Source organism: Ceratosolen solmsi, unplaced genomic scaffold (assembly GCF_000503995.2).
Source record: "Ceratosolen solmsi marchali unplaced genomic scaffold, CerSol_1.0 scaffold11, whole genome shotgun sequence".
In the NCBI taxonomy this organism is placed as follows: domain Eukaryota; kingdom Metazoa; phylum Arthropoda; class Insecta; order Hymenoptera; family Agaonidae; genus Ceratosolen; species Ceratosolen solmsi.
In genome coordinates, this window is record NW_011948416.1 from 14,287,887 (window position 1) to 14,307,597 (window position 19,711).

The 19,711-nt window shown below is 28.9% G+C and overlaps 1 protein-coding gene across 1 annotated transcript in view; it reads left to right on the top strand.

Annotated features, from left to right (window-relative positions):
- Positions 1-19,711, top strand: part of tei (irregular chiasm C-roughest protein teiresias) — a 176,196-nt gene that overhangs the window by 79,872 nt on the left and 76,613 nt on the right. The window contains exon 4 of the mRNA XM_011496163.1: positions 12,667-13,008. Coding sequence (XP_011494465.1) covers positions 12,667-13,008 — 342 coding nt within the window. The remainder of the gene's footprint in view (positions 1-12,666; positions 13,009-19,711) is intronic.

The following is a 19,711-nucleotide window of genomic DNA, read 5'->3' on the forward strand; positions in this document are numbered from 1 at the left end:
TCCAAAGTATTTTATAAAGAGTAATGGCAGTTGATATTAAAATATAGCAAAAAAAATATTCTAACAGACACAAAAATGTATATATATATATATATATATGTATCAAGGAATATGCTCATCAATTCGTTTTGGAGAATTTATTAAGTATTAAAGCTTATATCCGATTTATAAATCTTAGTTTGTATATATTCTAACAGCTTACCCAAAATACAATTAATTTTCCTATAAATCTTCGTTAAAATTGGTTATGTCGAAACAAGAGATAAGATAAGCACTTATTTAAGCTGTTAAAAATATTGGTTCTATCATTATAAAATTAGCCAAGTGTATTTAAATGTAAAATTTTAGTCCATAAGAGTGCAATCTGAAATTTTCATTGTAATAAGCTTTCGTCTCCTAAGTGTACTCTTCATTTATCTTTTAGACGCTTTACTCTACCGAGGCGAGAGCTTAGTGATTTAAGGTATTTCAATTTGGTTTGAAGCAACTTGAGACTATTGTCATACTTACGAGATAACTGTTCTTATATAATTAATCAATATGATTTTCTGTTTAATAAGCAGTGAATAATGATTATGAAATTTTAATAATGATACACGATCTTTTTCAAATGTTCAATTTCTCAAATCGATCTTCATTTTATTTGCTCATCTTGCAACTATCACCCATCAACTGTCATCTATCATCTATTATCTACTTTATGTAATTTATTATCCAATATCCATTATCCGTTATTCGTATTCGATGATCCAGTCGCTTATTCCCCTGTGCTACGCTGCTTCCTCTTTCTATGTATGCATTAATCATGAATAAACCTTCGGCTGTATAGCACATCATCTTAATATTATTTAGCTTCTGTCTAAGGTCTTCTGCGTCAGAGCTTCTGTAGAGCAGATACAGATCGTCGAAGATGAAGGAGAATCTTGACTATATCACGAGGCTGCTGTGGTATTCTCGATGAGGCAACAATTGTAGCGAAATTCGTTTTTGTATTACTAATGCTTATGTATACCTTTCTTGCTACTTGCGCCCTGAAAATCTGTGACATAAATATACTATTTTAAACAAATACACGTAAATTCATACATATGCGTATTTGTGTGCTCTTGCATATTTATCTGCCTTCTTCGGAGCTGTGAATATACAAGTAGTGGAGAGAGGAGGTCAAGTGATGTGATGCTAACTAGACACGCGGAACGCTCAACAATTGCATCGACAGGCCTTGCTTATTCAAGTATAAAATGCATTTCTTTTACCAATGAAACCAATAGAGCTATTCCAGACAGCTGCATACCCGAACTACATTCTGATAAAGCCAACTAAGTCGCCAGGGATTAAGCTGGAAAAAAAGAGAGCTTTGACTTTACATTCCCTTACTACTATTTTCCTTGGCTATTTTCCTCCTCCTCCTCCTTCTCCTTTTTTCATTTCAATGTCTGCTGCGCGATTCACTTTTATTCTACACACCGTGAATATGATTAGTATAAAATAACATTTTACCACAAAATCTATGTATATTTAATTTTGCAACCAATTATACTTAAACTTATATTACTTTAAAATAGTATTTAGTGTATATATAAATTTCAAATCATTTTCGATATTATAATGAATAATATTTTGAAATCAAATTATATAAAATGATAACAAATATTCAACATAAGCAAATGCTGCTAAATCAAATTATAAGTATTTTTATATTAATTATAACAAAATATCCAAAATTTTTCTTCAAGAAATTACAAATTAATACTGTTATATAAACTTTAAAAATTATGTGCTATTTATCTTAAAATAAAGAAAATTAAAACAAATTTTTTTACATTTCTTTATGTTTACGCATATACACTACATTTGCCAATACGCGCGCGCGCGCGCTATCGACCAAACACAAGCAATCATATATATATATATATATATATATATATATAATTTTTATTTATAATTTACTATGTCAATTTGCAGAATTCCATGTATTTGTATATAATTTTATAAATATCACCATAAATTCATATGCATTACCAATGTTGACTATTCAATTTCGCAACTTTAGTTAAATATCAAAAGAACAATACTCATTGGAATATGGATATTTGTGTAAATAATAAATTCATAGTTTTATTAAAGAATTAAACTTATTAAAATTAACAAAACATATTTAAAAATTTTCAATTCTAGTACTGGCTGTTTAAATATCTTATTGTTTTAGTTTTTAATATTTTTGCTGAATAATTTACTTTGAAGGTAGAAGATTTTGATAAATTCATATATTATTTTATCGAGAAAGACAGGTAATTATAGGCCTTTCACGGATAGGCAAAAATTTGGAAATTCTGAAACGCAAATATACACGGGTTTAAACATATATTCAAAAATTAGTTATGAAAACGTTATATATCTTTCTTTATATTATTAGAAAGAAATTATTTAACTTTATTTTACTTTCACTATATTTACATTTAAATAGAAATATTAATAGAAATGTTTATAAGTTTATGATTTCATCATTTATAATTTTGGTATTAACTAATACTTCTACTTATATATATGATGTTATACGAAACTTACAAAAATAAATCTCCATTTTCGTAATTGGATACTTTATTTAATGAACATACATTTTAAATAATTTAAAATAAATATTCTATACTAAAGTAAATTTACGTCTTCAAATAATTTCATTTTAAATATTAAACATTATAATACAAAGATCTTTCCTTTCCTTTGGTCTAGTTGATTTTTACTTGAAAGAATAGATTAAATTTATGAAGTACGTATCAACTGTCATTCTGTAATTAACTCACACGTTGACATTTTTAAGTCCTTAATAGAATTTCGTTGATTTTCTAAATACTTCTTAAAATCTAATTCCTATTTCAATAATAATTTCTAATAATTTTACAATGAAATATTCGTTATTTAATCCTTTGTTGATAAATTTAATATATATATATATATATATATATATATGCTATAATAGTCATAATCAGTAAACTAATTGCATAATAATTAATTTCCTATACTTAAAAACTTGTATAACGTGTATTCCAAATTTAATTATAAAATAACAGTATAATTTCAATTTAATTTCGCATCTAACTTTATCAAGATTAACTAGTTCAAATTATTATTTAAAAGTTATAAAACGAAACTTTATAATTTTATAGAGTACTTATGTATTATAATAGAATAATTTATCGTAATCCCTTTTGTGTAAAGTATTTATACTTTAAGAAAATAAAAATAAAAATTTATTTCTAATTTGTCTTTAATTTATTTTTAATCAAACGGTCATATAAGACTAGCTAATTTTAATGGAATATAGTTAACTCTCAAAATAGGTACAGATTTGTTAAAAATATAGAAATTTAAACCAATTTCCATACAATCGTTATACAATTTCTTATCGATTAATTATGAAACTCGCCAATTAGTTTTCACTAATTTTCAAAATAAAATCATCTCAAATTGACAGTGCTATGTGGTAAGAAATATCATTATAATTAGCCAATGAAGTAAAGTAGTAAAGTATGAGGAATTGGTTAGGAAATTCACAAGCTCAACCCCCTCTGCAGTACTAACTGCAATCTCCATTTCGTGTGAAAGTTAACGCTTTTTTTGTGTGCACATACCGAGGCAGACACATTTGCATTTTAAAAGAAATACCCGCCTTCGGCGCTTTCTCCGTTTCTTCCTCTTTTCCTCAGTCTGACAAATTCGTAGCTGTCTCGTGAGATATCAAGGCCATTCGTAGAGGGCGTTTTGCCAGTCCGCCGGCACATCACCCTATCCCCTTTCTCCTGGATCCTGCCCTCTCAGCTCTCATCTGATAAAAAGGAGGTGCGCGCGACAACGAATCCGCGAAGGAGATGCGAATGTACTTCCACTTACCTATGCCCTCGTTTATCACTACCGTAACTACTCCCATACACATACACACACCAATGCGCATAAACCAAATCGAAAGTTCACACAAGCGCACACGCGCAAAGCACAAATTGTCGAGTATATTTTATATTCCATTTGCCACGACGCAAGTTACTATTTTAAATTCTAGCATACTGTAAAGTTGGCGCTCGTGGCATTCCTCCGTTTGAACTGACTTCTTTGGTATTTTGTGGTTACAAAAGCGATTAAAATGGAGCTGCGAGTGGATTGCGGAAATTTTATTGCAACAAGACCGCAATTATCTTTAACTGCATTTTCTAAGAATAATTAAATTAACTCATTAATGGAGATGCGCTTGTGATGACAAACGTTTCTCATATCATATGCACGGGATAGATAATTGTCCTCAAGGATGCAGCAGGATCAATTTACGCGTAAAGTTCGTCTATTTTTAAATGTTTCAATAATTGTAATAGTGCCGTGCAGTCACTTATAGTTATTAAATGAAAAAAAAAGAAAAAGAAAAAAAAAAAAATGTTTTGCAAAAAGAAAAAAAAATTCACTTTAAAAATTTTTCTTTTTTAAATAAAATTAAAAAACATATGCAGCTTACTATTCAAATTTTATATACTCCAAAGGATAAAAATCAAATCATGAAAAATATTAAAATATTCAATTGAAAAAATGAGCCATTATTAATGTACTTGGAGAAAAAAAAATTATACAATTACATTTCAAATATTTAATAGATAAACTAGCAAGATTTTCCGTAACATTAAACTGATATGACGTAAAGAATATTTTAAATAATTCGAAAATACTAATGATGTTTAAAATGCTTCCATCACCTTTATAATGTATTTTGCGCGAGGATAAGTCGGTTAATATGATTTTTTATTAAATTTTCATTAAAGTACATTAAACTCTCGTCAGATCATTGTAATTATAATGAAAGACGAATGAAAAGAAAAAAAAAATGAGAATGTTAAACGAGCGACATGAACAATCCAGTTAGTGCGTAATTAAACAAGGTTAACTCCATCTAATGGCTTCTCAAAGGCAATGAACCTTCCTCCGAAGTGACGATTCTGCGTAAGTAAAATAGAATTATTTTTGGCTATATGAGCGAGAGGAGATATTAGAGATAGTGCGAGTAAATTTTGAATTTGCGCAGAAAAACTTTTCAGAAAGACGTCACTAATGTCACTACCGTTCACCATTAACGACAATTTTATCATTCTGTTGGCAATTCGGCTCCACGTCACCTTCTGCCTAGCCTTACATTTTTTATTTTTGTTTATTACTTATATTTATACCTGTTGCGCAATTGTTGTAACGACTAGAGTAGAGCGAGCTTGGAACGTTTGAAGAAAATTTTATTCGAGAGAAAGATTTAACGAACACAATAATGTACACGTGTATTTTTTATTTTACTTCTTCTTACCATCTATTATTCTTCAATCAACATCAATTGTATAAATTTGAAATTTGAAACAGTGGATATTTAAGGATTCTACTGGAATTCTTCAAATTAATTTTCTTTAGTTTCATACGATAGGCTCAAACTTAAGTCCAAACAATATTGTTCGATAACGATCGAACAAATTATTTAACAAAGATAAAATATGCCGTATCTTTTGATTTTTAATTACTAAAATTCCTTTTATTTTTTTGTCAATAGTAATAGTAATTAATAATAACAATAGTTTTTTATTATACCAATGAATTTGCAAAATTATGTGTCCTATTATTATTTCGTACGATGTCTATTGTGAAGTAAAAAGATTTAGAAATTTTTATATATAAATATTTATTTATACATAGAATTTATATACATTTTATTAAAAAATTCTTATATTTTAGAAATTTTTAGTGTATCGCTCATATTTTGATCTGGAAAGGAAAGAATATTGTTTTAAAAGTAATATTAAAAATCTATTTTAATTTGTATGAAGATTGTAGTGAAAATTAATAAAAATTAAAATACCTTTTTCACATTCTTATTTTATTACATATTTTTCGACACTTTTGTAATACTTTTATTACATACTATACTTTTCAGATGATAAGTCAAACATTGTATATGTTTTTCTAAATATCTTATAGAAGTTGGAAAATTTCACGAATCATTAGCAATAGGTTTAACAATAAAATTTATTAAATTTTTAATTTTAGGAAATGTGTTAATAATTAATTAAGCATGGCAATAATTTACTTATATAGAAAATAGATGAAGAGAGAGAGAGAGAGAGAGAGAGAGAGTGAGAGATTTTACATTCGGTGTGCATCTGCTTCCAAAAACTATCTACCTTTTATCGTGATTATTTTTTTATTAAATATATATTTAATATATGCTCATTATTCTATTCGTAATTATTAATAAATTCATTTTTCATTGTTTTTGCGATATTAGATGAATTGTATAATAATTAAAAACGAGAGTTTATTCAGTCGATCGTGTAATTTAGAGCCCTCTACGTAGAATTAATGTTGAGATTTATGCTTGAATTTCGCAGTCGCGCGTTGTTGATGAGATATATTGGATCTGGATGTATCTGGAAAATGACAAAAGTTTTCGCTTGTACTCTTTAGGCTCGCACGTGACACGTGATGATGCGATGAGTAATTTTGACGCAGACATCACTCGGCTCGGGTAGTCGGTCGAGTCAGTAAAGTAGCGAAAAGTAGCGAAATACTCTTTTATCCGAGATTAAGTTCTTTATCATCGCTGTCTCCTCGGCAGCCTTCTTGCGCAGAGCTGAAATCTATTCTTGGCTCGCTAGTCGCCTACCAATAAGCGAATGTATCTTGTCGTCGACGTGCGCGATGTCCATGTACATCATTATATTTAAAAATGTTATTTTATATAAACGTTGACGGATGCATTGATTAATCGATTAATCGTTAAATATACGGGGCTAAGCTGCTGTGGTACGAGGCGAATATTAATACAGCTAAATTGAAAAACAATCGAAGCACGTAAAAAAAAAAAAAAAAGCTACTACTACTAGTACTACTACTAAGCCATGAAAGCATAATCTCAGAGATATGAAAATTAGTATTCAACAAGATTATAACGTCGTTGCACTTATCTATTGGGAGTGGGGAGAGCATAGAATAGACTTTCGCTTAAAAATTAATTACAACCACAAATTCAATTTTATTAAAGCATTTCGCAGAGATAGGGACATGGATAGTCTTCCGTCTTCCGTCTTCCGTCTTCCGGGAATAAACTCGTATAACGCAATTTTTGTTGTTGTTGTTGTCCTTCTTATATTTACCATTTAAAAGTTTGATGGGCTAAGATTATTCTGGTATCGTTATATTTGACTCGGTCTTGCGCATTAATCGTCATCCATACCAGCATCTCGCCTTTCCGCTCCACTTTCATTTTTCCTGCAAAACAAAAATTAGCTTCTCATCTAATCTGGAAACTTTGAAGTGATATTTATTACTTATAAGCTTCCCTCATAACGAGAGTTGGGGGGAAGGGGTTTCGTCCGGAAAGTCGAGTGGCCAATCTGTAGCCAGGTAATCTTTCCGCACCAGATACAGCGAAGCGGAAGCCGATTGAGCCCAGTCATGCGTGTTAAGCTCGCAGACTCGAGAGCTTCGACAGAGAAGCGAACGCTAAATCTTGTCTATTTATTGGCTACGCCAAGTAATCCAGATGATTGTTGGAGGAGACATCGATGGAGAAGTCGGTTGCACTCCCTCACTTTCCCACGCGCAATTGCCGCCTCCTCTCGATTGGATTGCTACTACCGAATCCTATTTTATTTTTTTTTCAATCCTTTTTCATCCTATTTTTTTTTTTTTCTTCTTCTCGTACTTTTGTCTGTCTCCAGTGCTTCTTGACGTTTTCCTTCGCTGTTTCGTTTTCCTCTTTACCCCCTCAACCTCACTCTTCTATCACTCGACTCTTCTAATCATTAATAATGATTGCCGTAAGCTCAGCGCATTCTCTCTCGTATTTTCGATAATTGTGCATAATTGGTTGAACACATTGTAATTAACATGTATTTAGTATTTTACTATTTTTCTATTCACCTTTCTATATCCAATGTTATAAATTCTTCTTGATGCTCAATTAACTAAGGATTTCTTTCCTTCCGTCAAACTCTACGAAATTTCATCTGCTATTATATTATAAATTGTAATAAAAATTTGTACTAAAAATTTATACTAAACTTTCTCTTAATGAGTATAAGCATACAATTTTACTCTTGCACCATTAGAAAATTGCTATATTATAATACGAAAAAATTAAACGTATCAAAAATATGAATAACGTATCTGCTTATAGATTACGAATAGTTGATTTTTCTATGGAAATAAAAATAATTTACTCGACTATGAAAAATTCTCTCTAATTGTAATATAAAAAAAAAAAAAAAAAAAAAAAAAAAAAAAAAAAAAAAAAAAAAAAAAAAAAAGAAATAAACCAACTCGTTTGATCTGATAATTATAGTTACTCTTAAAACTGCCAATAAAGAATAATTTAGTAGAACTTGGCTCTTAAACCACGGTAATTCTACGTCGCTGTATACGTCATATAAAAAACGATAAAAATGGATTTAATATGAATTTTTTGGTAAATGAATGTCTTTAAAGTTAGTCCTTCCAGTTTCATAATAAATTTCTTCATATTTAATATTGAACTACCAATAGTTTGATTATAATTAGCAAATTTTAATAATAACTAAGAGTATTAATTAAATTCGTATATTTTATCTCTTTATATATATATATATATATATATATATATATATATATATATATATACAATAAATATATTGTAATTTTCTGTTAATATAATAGCGGAAATAACTATGAAGCAATAGATAATATGATTAATTAGAGTTTTCTTGATACTAGTTTCTAATCATTAAACTTTATAATTTTATAAGTTTTCCCTTTTCACGATTTATCTATTGGAGATTTAAAATCTAAAATTAAGAATGATTATTTAAATAATTATATTATTGATAATTGACAAATATTTTCTTATTCAATTCATTGCAAATCCAGAATCTCTCTATTTCACTTTATGAGCATAAATTTTATCAAATAAATAATTAATATTTTTAATTTCAATTTTAGTATAATAATTTTTATATTTTTACGAATATCTTATACGATATGTTCATAATAAATTTACATAGAGACTTCATTGAAAATAATGTAACTGCAAATAGGTGCATATGATATTGTATATTTAATTATATCAAGAAAGTTATGAGTTACTTATATTACATGGAAATCTCTAAAAGCTTTACACAATTCCACCCATTTCTGCTGCTTTAAAGCTTATACTCGTATGTACATAACTGCATGTACTTATTAAACTTATTTAAAATTTAGTAAATACACATAAATGTGGATAAGTGCGTGGATAAATACATTTATACAAATTAAATTATTAAAATTAATATTTAATAAATATGATATAGAACAATTTAGGAATTATTTCATTTAAGGCTATTAATAATCTTATATTTTATAGCATAAGAATTATTATCATTTTACATTAAATTGATTAAAAAAAAAAAAATTTTTTTTAACTATATTACTATGATAGGAAATTTAATATTATATTACCTAATAAGTAATAAATAAACAGATATATATATATATATATATATATATATATATATATATATATTATTATTATTATTTTTTTTTTTTTTGTAAATCACACCTATTTCAAAATACTTGAAATATAAAAACAATAAATATAAATATACATTGCCTTAATATAAAATACAATAGTATAAATGTAAATATTTAAAAAATATACAATATTACCGAATGTATATATAAATTTTTATAATACAGCTTTATGGTAATTTAAGACAAATACATTAATTTTTTCATATTCACATGTATATTTTTTAATATTATAAGTTAAGAATTTATATGCATCAATGTTATTATTATGAATACAATATTCTACTTTGGCTACATAAATTAACAAGAAATAATGTTAAGGGTAATTATAAATAATTTAATACATTTAATACATAAATTACTTGGTGAAGAAAAATTATTTCGATACATTGAGAGGGGGAGATAACTTTTTTTCATATGACTTTTCATATGACTTATCAAAATTCAATTTGATTTTTATAATAAATGTTTGATATGGTTTATTTTTTTAGTTCAATCTTTAAAACTATCAAATATCAGTTTAACCAGTTAAAAATACGTTTTACATAGTCGCATTGGTACTATCGACACAAATTTAAATATCTAAACGAAATATTAATAGATATTCAGATTGTATTGATTTTTTTCACTCCAAAAATACTTTTGTCCATTCTATAGATGAAAAAAAAATGCTTTTTTTTTGCTAAGATATAATTTTTTATTTATTATATACATTAAGCATATAGATATGACTTTGAGTATTCATATATAACGATGAGTGATGAATTACTTATTGCTTAACAAATAATTTGCACGTTCACATTTGAGATATAAATATTAAAATATATTTAATTGATTTTCTTCTTACTTTTAATATAATATTTATTCAAAAGTTTTTAATCCAAAAATACGTTTCCTTCTTAATGTTGGATTACTTTAAAATGCTTTAGAATACTTTATTAAAAGATGTTGTTTATCAAAAAATTTATTCTTAATTTTTTATTTGTTTATTCAAGCATTCAAGGTATTTAATTTATGCAAATATGAAAAGTACTTTTTTCACGTTTACGTTTCGAAATTATCTTTAAAAAATGAGAAAAATGCATCTCATATACGAGAGTACATACAGTTGAAAATTGAACGTGCCATATGTGATTTAGAATTCTCGTGAAATACATTGTAAACTTAATAGTACATTAATGTCTAGTGACGTCATTGAAATTGATACCAGCATAATATTAGAGTTAATTGTAAGCGATGTCGATAGAGCAACTGAAATGATCAAAGTATTTCTTGGTATCAGTCAGTGAACAATGACAAAACTAATAAATCAACTACTTCCCATTATTTTCATTTAAGAATAATTTGTTAATTGTTTTTTTTTTGTCTTAAGGAGTTATTCAGAATTTTATATATTATTATAATGAATGTTATTTGTATTTGATTGTTTCAAATCACTTTTAGTACACGATATCGTACACAGTATGGTTGTCGTAGATTAAATTTAACATTTTTTTCCTTCAGATTTACGAAACAATTTTTGTTTTTCGAAAATAATATGTTGAAAATTCCCCTTCCATTCAATACTATTCACGCGCGATAAAATTACTAACAGCTATTAATATATAAATAAAAAATATAATGACCCCATGTACTTATTGAAAATTATTTTGTCAAACACCACTACAAGTTTCCTCGAATGAAGCTCTGGAAAGACTTTGTGTGATATTAAATACCACAAAGCGGCAAAAAATTGCAAAAAATATTGAAAGAATAATAATTGCTTCATAATCATTCCATCAATAAACATATTAACTATTGATTTGAATGACAATTTAATTTAATGAGAATTTAATGAGAAAGTGCATATGTATATGTATGTATATTTATATATAAACATTAGCATGAAAATCTTCTAATTTTGATCGTTATAAGAAGTTTATGAAAACATATAAAGTGGGATTCTTAATATTAGGAGCTTTGGCGGTTAAATCCGAATAAATGAATTCTCGCTCATTCAAAATTGAAATTGAATTTGTAAAAGTGTCGAGCCCGCTTTGTGGAATTTTATCTTCATAATAAATGTAATACATGAATATATTATAACTAAGTAAAAGCTATTCTGACGACGTTGGTGAGGACCCGAGCACAAGTCGAAGCACAGAGAGAGCACACCTTTATTCCGTCTGCAAACTTTACGAATCGAAGGTTGGCTTTTGCCCCACCTTTTGTAAGCGCAAGGTGCCAGAGTAAGGAGCAAGATTATTACGTGCATGTATAAAGATGCATAATTCCTTGCGCAATGTACACGGTTAATAACGGTTTATTGTTTGACAATTTTACAGCCTCCTTTTTCCCTTCCTAGTTCTCGTAGAAATATTATTTCTAAGATTTGCTCAATATCTGCAGTAGGCTTTAGGGAAATTTATGTGTTTATAATATATTGAAATATAGTATGGCGCTTATTTAGCTTCCTTATTGTTCATAAAGAACTTTTAATGTACAAATATTCTCGATCGTATTATATAATATTAGATTTAATTTTACATGAATATCGGAATAGACAAATCAAATTTTATGAAAACTTATCCTTTAGTGGCAGTTAAAAAGTTATTTAAAATAGTAGTCTATAAACTATAGTCTATAGTTAATGAGTAGATATGCCTTTTGTTTTTTTTTTGTTTCTTTTTTTTGTGTTTTTTTTTGTTTTTTGTGTTTTTTTTTTTGTGTTTTTTTTTTTTTTTTTTTTTTTTTTTTTTTTTTTTTTTTTTTTTTAATGAAATAATAATTAGGTTAAATTTTACCTAAGAAAATTATTGTGCAAATACATACGCACCTCTAGCGATTGAATGTCGGAAAAGAACAATTGAATGTCTTTTAGAATGTTTAATGAAAACGATTTATTAATTAAAACGATGAACTTTCTAATAAACTAATATCGTATGATTAAAGAAGAAAAAAGAAAGCAAGGAGAGCATTCATGAGCGTAATTAAAATAAAATGCATCCGTGTAACCGCCCCTACAAACATTCGTAGTAGCAAGTCCCGATTGTCGAAATCGCCGTAAACGCTAGAATATTCGCAATGAAGGCCGTTTAATCACAAAAGACACTTTGGGACATGTTTCAGATGCCCCGCGAGGGACGTATCTGCTGATAGATGGTCGTCGGCTTGATCCGGGAAACCAGTTCGTACCGGTGAAGGAAGGCTCGGAATTGACTCTGGAATGTGCAGCGGAGGGTGGAAACCCCGCACCGGTACTCGCCTGGGGCATGACCTTGTCCCAGGCGACGCTGGACGGACCGGAACAGCTACCGGATAATCTCACCATCGTGCCAGCTACTTCGCCCATTCGTACGGGGGCTCACTTGAAGGTCCTGAGGGGTCATCACAATGCCACCATCATCTGCGTTGCAAGGCACATCACTCTCGCGATACCCATGAATGCCAGCATACTCCTCGACGTTCAATGTAAGTGTCGAATCATTTTTATCATTGTCCGAGACAATAAGGGCATTGTTGTTTGCTTAAGTTAAGATATAATTTAAGGATTTTATGGGGGAGGATTTTATCCCGATTGAAAAACCGCGTATGTCTCACGAGTCGATTCATACAGTTTCACGCGGTTTATTAATTTTTATAAATATTTCATTTACATGCTTAATCGAGGCATTTTTTATTCAAATAAATATTCAAGCAAACTTTTCAATCGATTATTGCCAAAAATGAAAATAAAATACATATCATTTAAGTATACAATATTCCATAATTGATGGTTAAACGACGTACTTTTTAAAATAATGTTTAATAAAAATGAATCTAATGTAACGATAATACCTATGTTAATCTTTATATTTTCGTGGAGTTTATTTCAATAAGACTTATTTCTCGATAGTTCAAATTAACTTGTTGTAAATATATTTAATCTCCTGTTATATTGTATATGTTAGCATTGGAAATTAATGATTAGTTTAAAAATGATATCTTACATTTACGAAGGTTCAATAAATTTTAGCACAAACTAACACGCAAATTTTATAACACCTTAGCTCAAATGCCGTAAACAGTTCTGTAATAATGATTAGTAGTTCTGTTATAATTTAATTACATACTCGTATGAATATTAAATCGAAATATTAATCGAAAAATGGAATTTATCTCAATTACATTTAAGCGTGAAATTTATAGTTATACTTTTTATTGTGTGAAGCCATTTTTGTTTTGTCTTTTTGGACATTCTGATACAACGATCTTTTTGCATATTACGGCAAAATTACGAATTCACCTTTTTACAAAGACAGTTTTCTCTTAATACTACGATCGTACTATTATATAATATAATAATCATGTACTCGTGCCTTATTGGAATTACTTAAAAAAATAAGAGCTTCCGGCTTAAATACTTACGTTTTGGTCCAATCGTCCTTATCTATTTTTACATTTTACCTCTTAGAGAGTCAAAGTTATATTAAGAATAAAAGATGACGTAGAGTACTTTTTCAGCGAACATGACAAAGAGATAGTTGTAATGGGGAGCCTCGTAGAAAGTATGCTAAAGAAATGAACGTGAGAAAAGGGAGAGTAAAAGTAGAGAAAGGTTGTAAGAGGAAAGAAACCGTGAAATAGTAAACCAAGAATAAAAGGAAAATACTGCAGGCACAGGGATTAACTCTTACCGCAAGGACAAAAACATTCAGTCAGAAGGAGAAGTTGAAAAAAATGGTTGAAAAAATTAAAGAGAAAGAAGGAGAAACGAAGCTCGTATAGGTAGAATGAAAACCAGCTCGGCTTGCTCAGTCGGGCTATGAATATATCATTTTCAAGATTTCCCTTTGGCTTCTTCCAATTTACTGCTACTCTTTTATGGATATCTTATCGTGCTTTTTAGCAAAAATTTCACTAGAATATAACTATATGGACTGTCATTTGTATATGTAAAATAAACTAACATAAAGATTTTTGGAAAGAATCGTATGTAAAGGGGACACTTTTATGCAGAAGCGCTTCTATAACAAAAGAAAGAGAAAAATACATTGATAAGGAAAGAGAAAATTTTTCCCGAATTTTTCTATAATACATGTTATCTGGAAATATATCCATAAATTATGCACATTTACAAGATTCCGTACATGATGCTTAACATTATTAAAGTATATTGAAGTACTTCACAGATATTATTAGCCTTTATGGTCTTCGATTCATGGTGATAAACTATTATCGACGATAAAGGATTCTTTTAATTTGTCCTTATTAAAGAAAACATTAAAATATTTTTTAACTTTAGAATGACGCAGGATGAGATTACGCGTTATGATATTTCAACGTTACCAATAATAATAATACTGAGATTCACATAGTTTTTTTTATAAATAGAGTGATAAAAAAACTAAAAAAAAAAAAAAAAAAAAAAAAAAAAAAAAAAAAAAAAAAAAAAAAAAAAAAAAAAAAAAAAAAAAATAATTATAAAAAAATCTTCTTATGCAAAGATAAGCACTTCTCCTTATTTAAAAATTCTTAGATCTTTTGCCATCTACACAAAAGCCTTAAGAGTATAAAAATAAAAATGATAGTGCAATGAGTAGCGAGAGGAGATGAGTCTCAACAACAGCAGCTTTCATCGAAATAACGATGGAACGCAACTGTTCATTGTGCTGGGCGGTTATTTCGTTTTTCCTCTAATCTCTTAACGCCTGTCCAGGTTGCGTGAGCAGGGTCGTTAATTTTTTAGGCAGTGTATAAGCTCGTCCTCGTAATACTTGAACGAGTTCGTTCCAGGACGTTCGTAAAAAGTCGTATGAGTCGGAGATGAAAAAGTAAAAATGAAGGGGACAGTAGCACTGTCACCATCGTTTCCGTTGACCCTTTTTCTCCCTTTATTCGCAATTCACTCTTTGTTCTTCGGATTCGCCTGCTTTATGAGTACTTTCGTAATAAAACTATTGTACTTTTGGATATTTCTTTTTAATATTTTTCTCTTCTTTCACGAAAATTTCTCTTCCACTGGAAACATAAAATTATCATATAATTCTTAAGCACGAAGCATCTATATCTGATAAGAACGGCATGGCTATTAATACGTGGACTCTGTCGACAAGCGTCGGCTTTAAATAACAATCTCATAAGTAATGTTATTGTCATTTGCACAGGATAGCAACATTTATACACAAAAATACGATAATAATATAAAGGATGAATGAATTTCGATGGGAGAAATTGGGAGGAGGAGGAGGAGGAGGAGGAGGAGGAGGAGGAATGTGAAAGAGAGAGAGAGAGAGAGAGAGAGAGAGAGAGAGAGAGAAATAAAGAGAAAAGGAAAAAGGATAAGAAAGAATCTTCAATGTGTTGCTCGAAAATTAAAAATAAGCAAGCAGTCTCGATATTCGACGGGCGTCGAGCAGCACAGTTGATGTAATTGAAAAGTGCCGTAGATACTTTGAGGCGAGATGTAGGAGAAAATATGCGCACTCGAGTCTGCTTTGGATCAGAAGGAGGGGCAGTGTGAAAGATAAAGGGGATGAGACGTACGAATAAAAGGGCGAGGACAAGGTGGAAAAAGAATCGATTCTCATAGAGGAGGGTTAGGTGGAGGAGGCACGTACGCTCGCTGTATTGCAGCAAGCAATTTTCGGGCCCGCATGTTTCGCCCAGGGATGAGAGAAAAATAGGAAAAGAAAGACAAATAGAGAGAGAGAGAGAGAGAGAGAGAAGCGTTCGCTTGGAAAATTCGCATCTCGTAAATTTGCAGTCTCCGCTGATGTGCCCGTATTATTCGCGAGTCGCGGGACACATATGTTGCCGAAAACTCCCAAGCTAGCTTTACACGACAAACAATATGACAAATTTCATGCTCTTGGAGTTCACATGCTACTAAACCTTATATGCAAAGGATAGGTGATTGATGGCTCAAATATATTCAACAATTTTCCTATTCTATTAATAATTTATCATACAAACAAACAAAAGAACACTATGATTATTTCATGTTGCAACTGATTTGATAATGACTTGGCAATTTTCATACAGCTAACGTATAATAATGTATTGATTAGATTTTTTTGCCTTTAAAAAGGCATTTGACGAATGACAATACGTGTAAATGCTTATTTTTCTAAACTGAATTAAAAATTTGAATGCCTATTTAATTTTTCATCTTTGAATAAATAAAAGAACATTCGCAATTATAATTATTTTATCCTTTCTTATTATTTTACTTTTGACAAAAGTTTATATATTTCTTGACAAAAAGACGAATTAAACCCTCAGCAGATATATACAAGTCATCAATCAATCAAATTACATCTCCTAACAATGCATTAAAATAGATTTAGTAAGTCGAAAAAAAATGAGCATCCCTTAATTTTTTACAAAAATTTAATTGACGCTGCCTTTCAAAATTCATACCAAGCTCAAATCAAATGAAATAGTCCAAACAAACTATTGAGTAAGTTATTTAATCGAACCAATGCAATGTCCAATTATCCTGTATAATCTATAATAGTATTTCGGTTGCAGTGCTCACTCGATACTACCTGTGTAAATACTTTGTACACCTACGTGAATCTTTCGTACATAATCCTTCCTTTATTCGAAAATGTAGCGACGACAGTAGCATCATTCCGTTATGTGTCAATACGTGTATGGACACGCATGAGACAATACAAAAAAAAAAAAAAAAAAAAAAAAAAACCCTTAAAATACTTAAACCCTATAAATACTCTACAATTGGCTAAACCGTGCAAAAAAAAATTCTTTCACTATAAATATATTTTAAACTACAATTATATGTATACTAGTTTAATCCGAATAAATTTATCCGAAGTCTATGTATGCTCATATTTATATGTATTTACATACGTATACGTGAATAATCTTCCATTGAAATTTGATGAAATTTTTTGCTCTTCATTTCATTGAGATCAATACGACTATATAAAGAATTTCTGTTACTTAATTCTACTTTTATATATAATGCATTCGAGTCGGCGAGATGAGCCAAAAGCGCAATGAAATTATTATAATTTGTTAATCTAAGCATCTACCTCTACATCTATTTATGAATTAAATGAATCATAAATTAAATATTTTGTAAATATGTTAAACGAATTATTAACATAATTTTTAATTTGTAAAATCTATTATTAATCTTTAAAATGTCTGCAACTATGATAGAGTTGATTAATATTATGCATGCGATTATTTATGCAAATTGCAATTATATTTATTATATTGATGTGTGAGAAATTTAACCCGTTTTAGCATTTAGGAGTATCGAAGCAATAATATTGAGCTACCATTTATCATATTTAATTATTCGAATGAACACGAAGATTGGAGAATGTAAGAATTTTATTATACTTTTATAATATTTACTAGATATTGAGTCGAGTGGGCGAAACGAAGAGTATTAAAAGATGAATTGTAACGTTGTTGTTTACCAAAAGACAAAAAGACTTTGAACATAATGTGCAATAATGTTTATGTTAATTATGCATTATTCAAATACTAATTGTTTACTAAAATTTTACTTACGTTTCGCTCTTTTATATATGAAAAAAAAAAAAAAAAAAAAAAAAAAAAAAAAAGAAGAAGGATACTTTGGACTCAAAGAAATTCTTTAACATTATTTATGTAATATCCTTAGAGTGAGATAGCATCTATATATTTTTATGAATAACTAGATATTTTTTAATCGATATAATTTAAATATACCTTCCTTGCTATCTCACCTAAAATCTTAAATTATTCCGAACAATGATTCTCATTATATATTCAACATTTAATTGAATATAATTTACTTAATATAATAGCTCGGTTGACAGCGTTTTATTTCACGATCATTTTTGGCATTCCTTAATAAAATTTATCACGCAATAAAATGTTGATGTCCCTTGTAATAGTTGAAATTTTCCTTTTTATGCGTAATAAGAAATATAACGAAAATATAAATATAATTTCATTATGCTATACATAGTACTATCTAGTATATCATATGTCGAATATTGCATAGATGAAATGTATATTTGGCGAAAATGAAATTAGAACGTTGTATGCGTGATAAAATAAAGAGTATTCTTGAATGGTTCATAACGTAATCAACTGTGTGCTTACGAAAAGCGCATTCGAAAGTACGGGGAAAGCTCTGGAAATGAGATTCACCGGCCATTTTATATATTATTATGGTTGGTTAGATTACTGTCTCGGGTGCACTTGTGATAGTTCTTGTGTCATAAAGAATAGTGTGAACGCGAGAAGAAGTCGAAGTGAGTTAGAGAGAGAGAGAGAGAGAGAGAGAGAAAGAGAGAGAGAGAGAGAGAGAGAGAGAGACTATGTAAGAACAAAGAAGGCGCATTTGCTATATGCTATATTACAGGCTGTCTATTGTATTTATCAGCTATTGATAAAAGATCGTGAAAGGCTTCAATATTTTATTATTATACGTAAGATACGATAACTGATCTGGCATTATATTCCTTTTCATATGAAACGCGAAAAGAGAGAGAGAGAGAGAGAGAGAGAGAGAGAGAGAGAGAGAGAGAGAGAGAGGGAGAGAGAAATAAAAAAGTGCATATCAGATAAATTAATTAATAGTCTTTTTGTTCTCTTATTTTTTTTTCTCTATATTCTATTAAAAAATTATCTAAATTTTCGTTATAATTTATTATTCTTATTGTATAATATTATTTGCTTTTTTTTATTTTTTATTTTTTATCTATAATCCATTATTTTTTTTTCTTCATTTTTTTTTTCTTTTATTATTAACATTTATTATACCGAAAATTGCATTATTTACAATACAAATTTTGAAGAAATTTTGTATACATTTCAGTTAATGTTAAATAATGTAATTCATAAAATGATCGAAAACATATACATTTTATTGAATAAACATAAAGAGAAAGAGAGAAGATGAAACGCGAAGCCCTTTAGTGTAGTCTATCAATGTCAATGACTAGAAATTCAAGAGCTTTCAAACTCCGAGCAATAGACCTTTGGCAGTCGATAATTTGTCGGTAAAGTGTAACAACGCATGTTTTATCCTTCTGACCTACTTTCTCCTTTTCGAAAATTGTATTTTATATCTCTTGCATCAATTTTATATTACGGAAAGTTAATAGAAAGATTTTACCTCATATATATATATATATATATATATATAGAGGAGTATTCAATTTTT